At 41.5% G+C, this 15,620-nt stretch overlaps 1 protein-coding gene across 3 annotated transcripts in view; it reads left to right on the top strand.

The window, feature by feature from the left end:
• CNTLN (centlein) overlaps window positions 1-5,351 on the top strand; it is a 352,880-nt gene extending 347,529 nt beyond the window's left edge. For 2 of the 3 annotated variants that reach the window (XM_027549176.1, XM_027549174.1), the window contains 2 exons: window positions 1,195-1,395; window positions 4,008-5,351. In XM_027549176.1, the coding sequence (XP_027404977.1) occupies window positions 1,195-1,395; window positions 4,008-4,109 (303 nt within the window). In that variant the 3' untranslated portion in view covers window positions 4,110-5,351. The remainder of the gene's footprint in view (window positions 1-1,194; window positions 1,396-4,007) is intronic. The other variant, XM_027549178.1, reaches the window with a different exon arrangement.
• The last annotated feature ends 10,269 nt before the right edge of the window (window positions 5,352-15,620 follow it).

Below are 15,620 nucleotides of genomic sequence, written 5' to 3'. Positions count from 1 at the left end.
TTGGCAAAACCAATACAATATTGTAAAGTTTAAAAATAAAATAAAATTTAAAAAAATTGTTAATCTTGCCCTTTAGATTTAAAAAGATACCCTTACTTCAGTCTTTTTCTTTCAACACAAAAATGTTCAATTTTATACTATTGAGAGCACATTCCCAGTTCATGCCGATGCTGTAAACTATCTGTGTGTTTCACAGTTATAGATTTGAGGCTTTGTTATTCTTCCAGTGTAGCTCTCCAGCATCTGCAAGTATCAGTCATATCTTACCTTTCTACAGAAATGCCTCTAAATGAAGTCATACTTTGTAAGTGTGAGTGATGAAGTTCTATCACTGGCATACATCTGTGGTCATTTACATGTAAGAGAAGCCTAAAATCTGTGTGAAGTTAGGGGAAGTGTTTCCCATAAGAGAAGTCACCTTTTCCAACAAGGACAGCCAGAACAACCAGAAAGACCCCCTTCAAGACTATGGTATAGAGACTTCCCTGGTGGTCCAGTGGTTAAGAATATGCCTGCCAGTGCAGGGGACACAGGTTCAACCTTTGGTCCAGGAAGATTCCGCTTACCATGGAGGCAACTAAACCCATGTGCCTCAACTACTGAGTCCTCACATCCTAGATCCTGTGCTCCACAGCAAGAGAAGCCGTCTCAGTGAGAAACCCAGGCACCGCAACTAGAGAGCAGCCTCCACTCTCTGCAACTAGGGAAAGCCCACATGCAGCAAAGGAAAACCAGCACAGTCAAAAATAAACAAGCGCATACGTTAGTTAATCTTTAAAGAAAGATTACAGTATAGACCAAGTAAAACTCACGGTTGTTTGGATGTCCTAATTAAATTTCCATTCCAAGAAATCTTATGGAGTATCAGCTCTTCCCCTGTCCATTTTTCTCCTTGTGCTGAAGAGTTCAAGCCTGTGTAACTGCAGTAACATAACTAAGACAGTCATTTCTATATTTATGCAAAAGAGATAAAGAAATTATGCAGAAAGCCCAGCAGACTTTCTGGACTTCGTAGGCCCCAGCATATTCCGAGATGAAACCCAAGACAGCATATTTTGCAGGTTTGTTGTTTCACCTATACATATGATGGAGCAAGGGAGAAAAGAGCTTTGCTGTTGGCCAGTCAGGTTGCCACTTCAACCCAAGTCCAAAATCCTGTCAGTAAAAGAGTTGTGCTTTCTTTTTGTATCTGAGGGAGAAAAGAACAGACTCTTACGCTGCCTGTATGAAATAAGTGAAGTCGCTCAGTCGTGCCCGACTCTTTGCAACCCTATGGATAGTAGCCTGCACCAAGCTCCTCCGTCCATGGGATTTTCAAGGCAAGAGTACTGGAGTGGGTTGCCATTTCCTTCTCCAGGAAATCTTCCCAACCTGCACTTAATCTCCAACAACCTTGTGAGATATTATGAGCTTTTCTCTTCATTATATAAAGAGAAATTATTGTAAAGGTTTTTTCTGACCTATTTGTAGAGAAAAATAGAAGAACCTACAAGGGGAGATGGATGTACACAAATTGGGCATCTTGATTAAAGGATAGGCTGCTTCTTGAACTTCATCAAGTGTTAGCCTCTATACAAAGCTTAGGAGACACAATTCAAACAGTTGTGTTTAACTGTGGGGCTTTTCGTTTTATTGGGAGCCAAAGGAAGAGAATATAAGAGTTATTAGCAATAAATTAGTCAATGGACCTCTTGTTCCACCTTGGAGGCTTCCTGGAAGAGAAACTCTTATTAGACTATTTTTAGAGGGAAGCCAAATGTTCAAGTACATGACATGTTGAAAATTGTTCTGATTGCAAGATAATAAAAACTAGGCCGAGTTTTTAACCTGAAAATGAAATGTGCAGATGAGATAATTAATGTCAGTACATTGTGGCCTGGTAAAAGTGCTTGTGACATCACTATATAGGAAATCGTAGAACCAGCACGCTTCCTAGAGTGTGTTCCATGGGCCACCAGTGCCACATGATAAATAGACTATGAGAAAAGTGTGGACCATGAATTTAGAAACAGGGTATACATTGCCCTCTGCAAGAAACAGTGCATTAGCATAGTAAAGTCTCTAAGAGATCCAGAAATAAAATAACATTTAAACTTTGGTTTGTTTCCCACACTTACTTGTTCAGAGAACTCTTTTTTCTTAGAACAACTTGTACTTTTTAGAACAACTTTTTAAAATACTCGTTTCTGCTTTTGCTCTACCAGGAAGAGATGGGAGGGTATTCTCATCGTGTTTGTTTCCTTTTTTGTTGGATTGCATACAGTACTGAGGGCCATAGGCAAAACAAAGTTACCCGATAGTTTTGCCTTTGTGTGTGTGTGTGTGTGTGTGTGTGTGTGTATTTCTTTAACATCTAATATTAATGCCCTGAGAATTATCTCATTTGTAAAACTGGCAAATATGTATAACTTTTATGCATCCCAGAAAGGCAGTTTTCTCAAAGTAAGGATTTGCTGTATCATTATCTTCCAGAAGGAAATCTAACATATTCTTGTTCCTTGATTCTATGATGCATTTTCCCACATTTTCACATTTCTGAAATTAAAATACATATGCAAATTTGTGTATATTTAATATGGTAGATTCCTTTTTTTCCAGAAAAAGTTGTTTTTAAGTCAATGTGGGTATCTTATATTCACCTGTATCTTAAAAAGTGAAGAAATATGGTATTTTTGTATCTTATACTTTATTTAGTGTTAAATTTTAAGTAAGACAAATGTGTGAAGCTCCTTACATAGACTATAGATAGTGTCTCCTTACAGAGACTCAAGAGTATAAACTAGAAAGCTATTTAGGATCTGAGGAAATTCTATGGACCAGCTTTGGTCTCTGTGTTTTCTTCATGGCTTACACAGTCTGCGCCATTTTGGCCTGTTGTTTCACCACCACTGGCCAGTCTTTTCTCTTTTTTTCCCAGTTTGAATTCAGAAAATAACCATTATGCTGGGGTTAGCTAATTATAATCACTGTGGCTGAGCACAGCCGATCTGAGCACAACTGAGCAATTTACACGGAGGGTACTGGGCTGATTTTGTTTGGGTGCTGACCAGTGACGCTGCAGTGGCTGTCCTAGAATGGCCCGACTGTACACCTCTGTAGGGAAGGGGTGCTGGGCTTAAGTGTCCTTATTCTATTCAGGGAGACAAAAGTAGTCTTCCTGGTTAATCAAAAGGACAATTCCAAAAACTGAATTAATGAGTTTCTTGATTGTTACAAATCTCTTGCATGACACTAGATAGCTGGGAAGCAGGATAAAAGAAAGTCAGTATGGCTTTGGGTGGCAACTGGGGAACATTTCAGATTTGCCTGTACTTGTCACCTATAAGTGTATTGTTATGAGTTCTACAGGCAACTCAATAAAGCCCAGGAACAATAAAACTTTACCAGAAATGTTATATAAATTATTAAATTTTAAAATGTACTCTACATTTCATAAACTCAGCAGTTTGCAACATGTGTATTACACTTTGATATGCCAAATAAACTTTTCTATAACAACTTAATCAATGTATATACTTTTGCCATTTTTTTTTCCTCTGAAATTTCACCCTACAATCCTCGAGACGTTCAGCTGTAACACAGGCAAGTATATTGATAGTTCGCTCTCCCTCTCTTATGAGTGATGAACATATAGTGCTACTTCTGTGGGCCTGTGGGCCCTAGAGAGGGCTGTAGCCTGCTATTGATCAACTGATTGAAGATAAATGGCTCAGCTGCTTGTATTGCAGATTACAACATTAACACGGTCAGTAAACCATGGATTGTTCAATAAGGCGTTTATCTTTCTTCATTTTACTTCTGCTCCTGTATCATTTTTATTATAAAAGACAAAATTACCCACACTAACCAGCAAGATCAGTTGAAAAGAGACCCAGTAGGGTACCATTATGGGTGCAGAGTTTGCAGATAGCTCAGTTCAAATGGTTTAATGATATTTAGTATATGTTTCTGAACTGAAGAAAATACAGAGTTTTGATCATCTTTTTTTTTTTCTGTTTCTTTTACAGCTTCCCTTTGCCACATATTTACTAGAAGCAATACTGGAAAAAATAAATGAAAAAAAGAGACTAGTTGAAGAATATTTTACAGTTATGAAAGATACTAGATGATATCATGATTGAGAACTTTTTTTCAGATGTGAAAACTTTATGTGGTGTGATCAGAAAACATACACTGCAGTCCTGATATAATATCTGCTCCAACTATCAATAGTCAGGGTCAATACCAAAATAAGAAGTCTCTGAAACCAATTAATTGCTGAACAAGTGAAACTAATTAAGTGCATAGCCATTTAAAAGGAAATAGTGTCGCATTTGATTGTTGAATACAAATATTGCCACAAATCAATGCAAACTTGAAAATGGTTTTCCTTCCAGTACATTACAAGAAATTAGAACAAGCTTGGCATATACAAATTATCAAAGAAAAAAGTTTAAACTGAAGCCTTAATGTTCTGAGTTTTTTAAGAAACTATACTTTTTACATAAAGCTGCTATAAATGCTCTAAATCACCTGATAAGCAACACATTTGTATTGAAAGCAAATATAAAGCAAAGCATTACAACTGAAGAGTGAGCATTTAATGAAATAAATGGTGCAGTCCAATTGTATCTGTTCTCAATCTACTGGATTATATAGGAGATACTGTATTTTCCTAGAACAATTCAGCAAAAATAAAAACATCTTCTCCTTCACTCTCTCTGTTTTTTTAAAATCACAATATTTTGTGTGGTCATATAAATTAGCAAGGGCTACAAACTGAGTGCATTAATTAGACTAGTCCTCGCAAGTCTGCTAATTAAATTCTTAACAACCGTCATCCTTATTTAGACTCTCAAACATTCCCTGGTCATTTCCCCTCTTTCCTATGTTCCTGCCATACCTAACTTTTTGCTTCCTCCGATTCACCAAACCTGCCTGTCTCCAGCCATTGCCTTTGTATTCTCTCTCTCTCCAATATTCTGTACTTAACTTTCCCATGACTGGCTCCTGCATATTATTCAGGTTTGCATTTACAAATTTCCTTAAGCATTCCCTAGTCATCTTGCTATTTAATTTCCTTTATAACACAAAAGTAACTTTTACCTCTTCACTTATTTATGTTCTTGCTATTCCTCCTTCCCTGCTTTGAAATATATAGGTCCCATGAGTTTAAGGCAGAGTTGGCAAATTATGGCTCACAGACCACATCTGGCCTACTGCCTGTTTTTGCATAGCCTACAGTAAGTTAAGAATGATTTTCATGTTATTATTAAATGTTTTTAAAAAATCAAAAGGAGAACTATATAGCATGTGAAAGTTATATGAGATTCAAATTTTAATGTCCATCAATAAAGTTTAATTGGAACACATGCTCATTCATTTCTGTATTGTTTATGGCTGCCTTAGCACTACAGTAGTTCAGGTGAGTAGTTGCAGCAGAGACTTGATGTAGTGTGCTCACCGCTTTGCAGGACTGGTAGGCACACTGCAAGTCACAGTGATACAGTTACAACTTGACAGCATTTTGAGTACCATAAATACTACCATAACTGTACTTTTATGGTGGGCATTAGCCAGTGGATGCCCATCATGTAAAAACAAGAAGAGGAAATGACTGTCAACTGTCGCATTTTTAAGGTAAAGTGTGTATTATGTTGCTATTCAGTGGCAAGGTATTACCTTTATTATATGACATTATACCTAGGCTGTGCTTCCCAGGTGGCGCTAGTGGTAAAGAAACCACCTACCAGTGCAGGAGACATAAGAGACACCGGTTCGATCCCTGGGTCAGGAATACTCTCCAGAGGAGGGTGTGACAATGCATCCAGTATTCTTGCCTGGAGAATCCCATGAATTTGTTACTTTTTTATGGCAAAAGGCACTTTGCAATGTAATTACAGATCTTGAGTGGAGAGATAATCCTGATTTATTTGGTAGGACCCACTGGCTTCTAAGGAGTCAAAATAGCAATGTTACTGCAGAGGCAGAGGGATGGAGAAGTTTGAAGATGCTACCCCATAGCTATACATATGGAGGAAGAGGCCATGAACCAAAAAAATGTAGGCAGCTCCTGGAGACTGGAAGAGGGAAGGGAAGGGATTGTATTCCAGGCCTCTAGGAAGAAACAGCACTGTTGATACCTTGACTTTAGGCTAGTGAAACCAATTTGCATACCTCAAGTTGCAGGAAATTAAATTTTTGCTGTTTTAAGCCACTAGGTTTGTGGTAACTTGTGACTGCAGCAATAGGAAACTAATGCAAATTTGCTTAAATTCTATTTAGAATTTTTCATGAAGGATATTGGTCAGAAGATGCAAGATCTAGATGTTCAATATTCAAAATCAGTCAGTGCATGCTGTTATTTTAATAGACTAAAGAACTATCAGGTGACCATGAAACTTTTAGGAAAGCATTTGAAAATTTCAGTACTCATGCATGGAAAAGAAAAACCTCAGAAAACTAGGGACTTCTTCAATTTTATAGGAACATCTCAAAAATGCCTACATCTAACAGTATGCGTAATGATTGAAGGTAGAACACTTCCCATTAAGAAGCAAAGATGTCAGCTGTCTCCAAATTGATATACAGGCTTAACACGATTCTTACCAACATCACAGCAAGATGTTTTGAAGATGGAGACAAGCTTCTAAAATTTGTATTCAAACCCAAAGAAAACTTTAAGTGGGAGAAAACACTCTACCCAATTTCAAGACGTATTATGTAGGTACACTAATAAAGAGTGGGTGGTACTGATAGAGGAATATACACACAGATCAATGGAATAAAACAGAGCACCAAAAAACATACCTGTGAAAATGGGCCAATTCAATGCAGTCAGGATAGCCTTTCAACAAATGATGCTGAAGCAACTGGAAATCCCTAGGTTTGGGGGAAAAAAAAACACTTGACCTAAACCTTAAGACACAAATGAATCATACATTTAAGTGTAAAATACATAAGAGAAAATCTCCAGGATCCAAGACTAGGAGAAAAGTTTCTATACATGACACCAAAAGCATGATACACAAAAGAAAAATTGGTGAATTTAACCATCGAAACTAATCAAACCATCAAAACTCTTGCTCTGGAAACAGACAAGCTACAGAGTGGGAGAAAATATTTGCAAACTACAAATATCTGACAAAGGACTTATGTCTAGAGTAAAGAATTCTCCAAACTCAACAGTAACTCAAGAAGTCCAAGGATTGTGGCCAATGGTTTGGCTGAATACTCTGGGACTTGGAAGGTACACATTTGTAACAAGATGAAAGAAGCTTGGAGAAAAGATACGTGGATAGATCTCTCCAAATGGGTCAGAAAGGTGCAAATTTTTGTGTCCCATGTGAACACTAAAAGGTGACCTCAGCAGAGGAAGATTTTAGTAAGTGAATAGGATGATGGACTGACCGTGTTCACCATCTCAAAGCAGCTAGTTAGGTAGAATGGTGGAATGACCTTTTGAAGGCTCAGTTACAGTGCCAGCTAGGTGGCGATATCTTGCAGGGCTAAGATAAGTTTCAAGGAGGCTGTATGTGCCTTGAGTTAGAATCCAGTATATGGTGCCGTCTTTCCCACAGCCATGATTCACAGATCCAGGAATCAAGGGCTGGGAATGGGAAGTAGTACCATTCATTATTACTCCTAGTGACTCAAGAGCAAAATTTTTCTTCTTATCCCTGTGACCAATACTTTAGTTCTTAGCATCAAAAGGAGGAATGCTTCCATCAGGAGATACAACAGTAATTCCATTGAACTGGAAATTAAGACTCCTACCCAGTCACTTTGGACTCTGCCTGATTCTGATCTATAAGGCAAGAAAGCACTTACTGTACTCATTTGAATAATTGATTCTGACTACCAAGGGGAAGAAAGCTGAGCATCGAAGAATTGATGCTTTTGAACTGTGGTGTTGGAGAAGACTCTTGAGAGTCCCTTGGACTGCAAGGAGATCCAACCAGTCCATTCTAAAGGAAATCAGCCCTGGGTGTTCTTTGGAAGGACTGATGCTAAAGCTGAAACTCCAGTACTTTGGCCACCTCATGTGAAGAGTTGACTCATTGGAAAAGACTGATGCTGGGAGGAATTGGGGGCAGGAGGAGAAGGGGACGACAGAGGATAAGATGGCTGGATGGCATCACTGACTCGATGGACGTGAGTCTGAGTGAACTCCGGGAGTTGGTGATGGACAGGGAGGCCTGGCGTGCTGCGATTCATGGGGTTGCAAGGAGTTGGGCACGACTGAGCGACTGAACTGAAGTGAACCAAGGGGAAATTGGACTACTACTTCACCATAGATGTATGGAAGAGTATATTTGCAGTACAGGTGACTCCTTAGGGCATCCCTTATTTACTGTACCCTGTGATCAAAATCAATGGGAAATCAGTGGAAAACCCAACCCAAGAAGGACTATTAATGGTGCAGGCCCTTCAGAAACAAAAGTTTGGGTCATCCTACCAAGTAAAGAATTATAACCATCTGAGGTACTTGTTAAGGAAAAAGGGAATACAGAACAAGCAGTGTGGAAAAAAGTAATTATGAATACCAGCTCTGACCAGGTGAGTGTTAACACTAGCAATGCTATAATTATCATGAGTACCTCCTCATTACTTGGTTATGAATATATATATATGTGTGTGTGTGTATGTAATGTTAACAAAGAGTGGATTTACGATAGTTAATTTTGTGTATCAAGTTGGCTGGTTCACCACGGTGCTACGGTGCTAGATATTCTGAATTTTTCTGTGAGGGTGGTTTCGGATGAAATTAACATTTAAATCATTGGACTCTGCATAAAGGCACCTGCCCTCCATAATGTAATTAGTTGAAATCCTAAATAGAACCAAAAGACTGACTTCCCCCAAACTAAGGAGAATTCTGTCCGCAGACAGCCTTTGGATTTGAATTGCAATACTGGCTTTTCCTGGTTCCAGCCTGCCAGCCCAACTTGCAGATTTTAAACTAGCCTTTCCCCACAATTGTATGAGCCAATTCCTCTTAAGATTGCTTTGACTATTCAGGGTCTTTTGTATTTCCACACAAACATAAATTTTTTGTTGTAGTTCTGTGAAAAATACCTTTGGCAATTCCGCACCCCACTCCCTCCCCCCCAATCTTGTAAGAGCTTTCTTTATTTCTTCTCTGTCATCATATCCATACAGCCTAGGAGGCACCACCCTCTCTTTCCATTTGTAGTGTTTTTCCTCAAGAATATCTGGAGTAAACACTGTATGGCCAGTTAATCTTTTAACAATAGTTTTTAAATGTCATTGCTATTCACCATCAGTGCCTGAGAACAACAATAACAGTACAGTACCGGGGGGTCTCCCCACGGACAGAGGCGCCTGGCAGGCTACAGTTCATGGGGTAGCAAATGAATTGGACATGGCAACTAAACAACAAAACCAGGGGGTTCACACCATATCACACTGGGACAGAGAATTCAGACCTAGGCGGTGAGACCACAGCAGCAGTATGTACATGCACCCTGGTGCTTCACACCCTTAGAGAGAGTAGGCCATGAGAACATGTGGACTCTACAGCAGATGTGGGGAGCCCAGCCCAGGCCTCTGTCTCTTTCCAGAACACTACCATCTAGGATACCGGAGATCCACCTTGTCTACTGGCTTAATGGTTTTTTCACTACAAAAAAGTTTACTGAATTAGTCTGAAACATTTAAAAAAATTATTTAAATACAACACTGACAAAATATTAACATAAAACACTCTAATTCAACGTGGAAATAAACCAAACCAAAATGTTAACAGTGAAGATCTAATGGAGAGGCAGTTAGTATCGCACACTGAGGTTCAGTCTTAAGATGTACATATTAAAAACCTTTCATTTTAAAATTTATTTATACACTATTTACTTTTTTTTGTTCAATATACTTTGCTTAAAAAAGATGGAGACAAAAAGTTCTCTGAGCTATGAAAAAAATTAAGTTCTTACAGGCACGTTTACAGTTTCATTCTAGAAACGCCTCAGGTTCACAGGTTGAACATTCAGCCGCTGTGTTATTTTAAAAACAAAATATTCTTTGACTTTGGGAAAACCAGATCTCTTTCTGGGGCAGAGTGTACTTGATGAGGACCGTGTGGTTATGCAAATTACAGGGGATTATTCCAGAAAATGTATGCGCACCTGCGTCACAGGTGTGGCTTTCTTTCCTGGCGGTTCCTCGTGGCGAAGCTCCTCCGAGGAGGTCGGGTCCCTGGAGACAGAGCCGGAGAGGCAGGGGCCCAACAGGACAGAGGGAGACTGCCGGCGTCTCCCACTTGGAGAAGCAGAGTTCTAGGGACGGAGCTAGTGCGGAACAAGGTAGTTCCTCGTTGATTCTCCACGTGGCTGTAGCTGCCGAGACTGGGGGCGGCTGTGGCAGCCTGCCTCCACTTCTCCCTTAAGGCGTGTTCCAGAAGCTTCCTGTGGAGGATCTGGGCGACATTCTCGGTGAGCAGGAGGCAGGGGCCCGGAGGTGTTGGGGAGGGAAGATTGGTGTAGTGAGGATAAGTCCTGCCTCACGGGTGAGCCCTCTTCCCTCTTCCTCCCTGTGCGTCTCTGAGCCCACCCACCGCGATGGAGCTGGGTGATCAGCTGGGTGACCGCCTGGCTCGGGCCGGGCTCCGCTGTGTGCTCCGATTCGTGGCCCTCACCCGCTTCTGGAAGGTGTCCTGCCCCGCGGGGCTGTGGTAGGTGATGCTGAAGAGGCTGGAGAGATCACCATGGTTGATGGCGGTGTGCACAGGGCTCTCCCGCGTGGAGCGGGTGCAGGCCCAGGCCGGCTTGCCGCACCCGTTCTGGGCCAGCCCGGGAGAGGTCCCGCCAGTGGGCTGGTCTACTCTAGGGAGGTGCTTCCCCTGCAGCTTGGAGACCCGTACTGGGGGAGCGGCGTGTGTTCAGACTAGGCCTGCGCCTTCTCTATGGCTGAGGCCACCTGCCTGTTGCTGAGGCAGCGTGGGAGGCTGGGGGGTGTCGGGGACGCAGGTGTGGCGCCACGCACGCCTTGGCATGAGACCCGTATCGGGGCTGCGGGTGACTGCGCCACCCTGCGGGGCTTCGGTCCGCCCGTCAGTGCTGATGGTCTGGACCGTCCTTATCCCTGTCGTCTGGGACCCGTTGGTCTGGCAGGCCGTGTCCTTGATTGGAGGCTCACCGGCGCTCCTGACAGAGAGGACCACCTCCTTCCTGTCTTCACTTGGGTTCTTAGGCTGTGCAGGGGGAGGAGAAGCCGAGGGTGCTGTTGAGGGGCCGGAGCTCACCCTCGGTGTAGTCTCGGGGTTGGGGGGGGGGGTGTGCCTGGAGGGGGCACAAGGCCATCTGTCAAGCACGTGTTCAGCAGGGCCGCCTAGGTGTCCGCCAGACCCCGGGGGCCCCTCCCTCGCCACCCGCAGCCACAGTGCGGTCCAGCCTCCAGAAGGTGGGCGGGCTGTGAACATCCTCACCTCAGCCTGCTCCGCGCAGACGAGGCTCCGCAGAGGCTGCTTCTGGCAGTGCTCTGGGCTGGTCCAGGGTGGTGGGCAGAGTGATGCTTGTGGTGAGGTACCATGAAGAGTCGGAGAAAGGCTCCATGCTGGCATCACTGCACTCCTGTACACCCAGCGGTCTGGGGGGCTACTATCCCAGCTCTTGCTATTGAACTCCTGGGGGGAGTTCAAGGAGATGTCTTCCTTGGTGCTGGTGGCGGGCAGACCTTTCTCTGGCAGGAAGCAAGAGCTGTCCATCAGGCTCTGGAATGCAGACATGGAGGACAGGATACTGGCCCCTTGACAAGTTCCCTTGTGATTTTCTTCCAAGGGAAGCAGCTCCTAAACTCCATCTGGGGCCTGTAGGCCAGAGGGCCTTTGGTAGTTTGATAGGAATTGCACTGAATCTGTCAGTTGCCTTAGGTAGTATAGTCATTTTAACAACATTGATTCTTTCAATCCAAGAATACAGTGTATCTTTCCATCTGTGTCCTCTTCAATTTTTCATCAACATCTTATAGAGTTTTTGGAATACAGGTCTTTTGCCTCCTTAAGTAGGTTTATTCTTAGGTATTTTATTCTTTTTGATGTGACTTTGGGGAGTATGGACATTTTAATAATATAAATATTCTATCCATGAACACAAGATATCTTTCAACTCATTTGTATCTTCTTCAGTTTCTTTCATCAAGTGGTTTTCATTGTACAGATTTTTTACTTCCTATTTTAAATTAATTACTAAGTATTTTTTGATGCTCTTATGACTAGGGTTGTTTATTTTTCATATGTTAGTATATAGAAATACATCTTATTGCTGTATTTTTTTTAATATTTGACAGTTTACTTAATATGTTAATTTTTCCAACAGTTTTTGGTTGAATCTTTGGAATTTTCTATATATAAGATCACATTAACTTAAAATAATGACAGTTTTACTTCCTTTTTGATGTGAATGCCTTTTATTTAAATGTCTTGCCTATTTGCTCTAGCTGGGTCTTCCAGTACAGCGTTGACTAAGATTGGTGAGAGTGACCATCCTTGTCTTATTTCTTATCTTAGAAGAAAAGCTTTTAAATTTTTGTCACTGAATATAATGTTAAGTGTGGGTTTGTCATATACATGGACTTTGTTCTGTTGCAGTATGTTCCTTCTATACTCAATTTTTTGAGGGTTTTAATCATGAAAGAATGTTGTATTTTGTTAAATGCTTTTTCTACAAAATTGAGATGATCATATGATTTTTATCTTTCATTCTATTAATCATATTTATTGATTTATGTCTGTTGAAACATCCTTATATGCAACTTGCTCATATGGTGTACAATCATTTTAATGTGTTGTTAAATTCAATTTGCTACTGTTTTGTAGCAAATTATTGTACAGATGCATCTGTAGCAAATTATTTTACAGATGCAAAAATATTTGCATCTGTATTCACAGGGATATTGGTCTATAGTTTTCTTTTTTTTTTTAAGACACAGCTAAGATTCAAGCAACTTTTATATCCAGGGTCATTGCTCTTTTAACATACTCAATGGCACCCCACTCCAGTACTCTTGCCTGGAAAATCACATGGACGGGGGTGCCTGATGGGCTGCAGTCCATGCGGTCGCTAAGAGTTGGACACAACTGAGCGACTTCACTTTGACTTTTCACTTTCATGCATTGGAGAAGGAAATGGCAACCCACTCCAGTGTTCTTGCCTGGAGAATCCCAGGGATGGAGGAGCCTGGTGGGCTGCCGTCTATGGGGTCGCACAGAGTTGGACACGACTGAAGCGACTTAGCAGCAGCAGCAGCAGCATTAATTAGTTAATTAATTTTTGGCTGTGCTGGGTCTTTGTTGCCGTGAGGGCTTTTTCTCTAGTTGCAGTGAGCAGAGTCTGCTATCTAGTTGGAAGCGTAGGCTTTGCACTGCAGTGACTTTTCTTGTTGCAGAGCACAGTCTCTAGGGTGCTCAGGCTTCAGAAGTTGCAGTGCATGGGCTCAGTAACTGCGGTTCCTAGCCTCGAGAGCACAGGTTCAATTGTTGTGGAGTAGGAGCTTAGTTGCTCTGGGGCACGTGGGATCTTTCCCACCCAGGGATTGAACCGGTATCTCCTATACTGGCAGGTGCATTCTTTACCATCGAGCCACGGGGAAGCCCCTATAGTTTTCTTTTTTTGGAGTGTCTTTTTCTGGCTTTGGTATCGGGATAATGCTGACCATAATTGAGAATTCTGAACCTTCAGACTCCTCAGAATTTTCTGCATTGGAAAAAGAGGCTCTGTCCTCCATTGCAGGAGTGTAACAGTCTTTCCTTTTCTAGAGACTGTCAAGAGACTTTGCCTAAGACAAGTGCCTCCTAAGATGATGCTTGTCTTCCTCAAGTTTTTACCCTTCAGTTCAGTTCAGTCATTCCATCATGTCTGACTCTTTGTGACCTTATGGACTACAGCATACCAGGCTTCCCTGTCCATCACCAACTCCCAGAGCTTACTCAAACTCATGTCCATCAAGTCGGTGATGCCATCCAACCATCTCATCCTCTGTCGTCCCCTACTCCTCCTGCCTTCAATCTTTCCCAGCATCAGGGTCTTTTCCAGTGAGTCAGTTCTTCACATCAGGTGGCCAAAGTATTGGAGTTTCAGCTTCAGCATCAGTCCTTCCAATGCCTATTCAGGACTGATTTCCTTTAGGATTTCCTTGAGTCCAAAGAATCTCAAGAGTCTACTCTAACACCACAGTTTAAAAACATGAATTCTTCAGCGCTCAGCCTTCCTTATGGTCCAACTCTCAAATCCATACATGACTATTGGAAAAACCATAGCTTTGACTAGACGGACCTTTGTTGGCAAAGTAAGGTCTCTGCTTTTTAATATGCTGCCTAGGTTGGTCATAACTTTTCTTCCAAGAAGGAAGCATCTTTTAATTTCATGGCTGCAGTCACTATCTGCAGTGATTTTGGAGCCCTCCACAAAATAAAATCTCTCACTGTTTCCATTGTTTCCCCATCTATTTGCCATGAAGTGATGGGACCAGATGTCATGATCTTAGTTTTTTGAATGTTGAGTTTTAAGCCACCTTTTTCACTTACCTCTTTCACTCTCATCAAGAGGCTCTTTAGTTCCTCTTCACTTTCTGCCATAAGGGTGGTATCATCTGCATAGCTGAGGTTATTGATATTTCTCCCAGCAATCTTGATTCCAGCTTGGGCTTCAACCAGCCCAACATTTTGCATGATGTACTCTGCATATAAATTAAATAAGCAGGGTGACAATATATAGCCTTGACATACTCCTTTCCCAATTTGGAACCAGTCCACTGTTCCATATCCGGTTCTGCTTTTATCCTTAGCCCACTGTTCATTTTAGATCGTTATTTCAAGTTGCAGCATGGCTCAGCCATGGAAGCACTGCATAGTTTTCAGAAGTAAAGAGATATTTCACAAAAGAGCTATAGAATAGCTAAAATAATATCAGCAAGAACTTTGAGAACACTCCTGGAAATGGATCTTGAGAGTGCTGAACAGATTATAGGACTGGGTATGAAGTTTGTTGATATGGGACACTCTCCTGTGTCTCATGGTTTAACATCCTGCCAAGGACACCTGAGATTGGTCTTAATATGTTGTCAGAATGACTCCATGAAGTGGGGTTGGTAATGCCATACTGCAAAGTCAGTTTTCCTAGGGGTGAAATAGATGGATAGGTAACCAACTAGGGTATTTCTTGATCTAAATAATCAAATAATTTCATGTCTGGGTAAGGAAAAGATTGATGTCAGCTGCTGTGATTAAAAAAAAAAAAAAAAACATAATCCCTTAATGTTTTCGAACGCGAACCTGTTCTCAGACCTAAAGGCTTTTGATGGAAGGTTACCTAAGAAAGTAGGGAAAAAAACTAGACCATTCAGATAGGACCTAAATCAAATCCCTTACGATTGTACCATAGAAGTGACAAATAGATTCAAGGGATTAGCTCTGATAGAGTGCTGTAGAACTATGGACGGAGGTTTGTGACATTGTATGGGTGGCAGTGATCAGGACCATCCCCAAGAAAAAGAAATGCAAACAGGCAAAATGGTTGTCTGAGGAGGCCTTGCAAATAGCTGAGAAAAGAAGAGAACTGAAAGGCAAAGGAGAAAAGGAAAGATATACCCATTTAAATGCAGAATTCCAAAGAATAGCAAGGCGAGAT

The sequence above is a fragment of the Bos indicus x Bos taurus genome, chromosome 8 (genome assembly GCF_003369695.1).
Source record: "Bos indicus x Bos taurus breed Angus x Brahman F1 hybrid chromosome 8, Bos_hybrid_MaternalHap_v2.0, whole genome shotgun sequence".
Lineage (NCBI taxonomy): Eukaryota > Metazoa > Chordata > Mammalia > Artiodactyla > Bovidae > Bos > Bos indicus x Bos taurus.
This window is presented reverse-complemented; position numbering and strand designations above follow the sequence as displayed.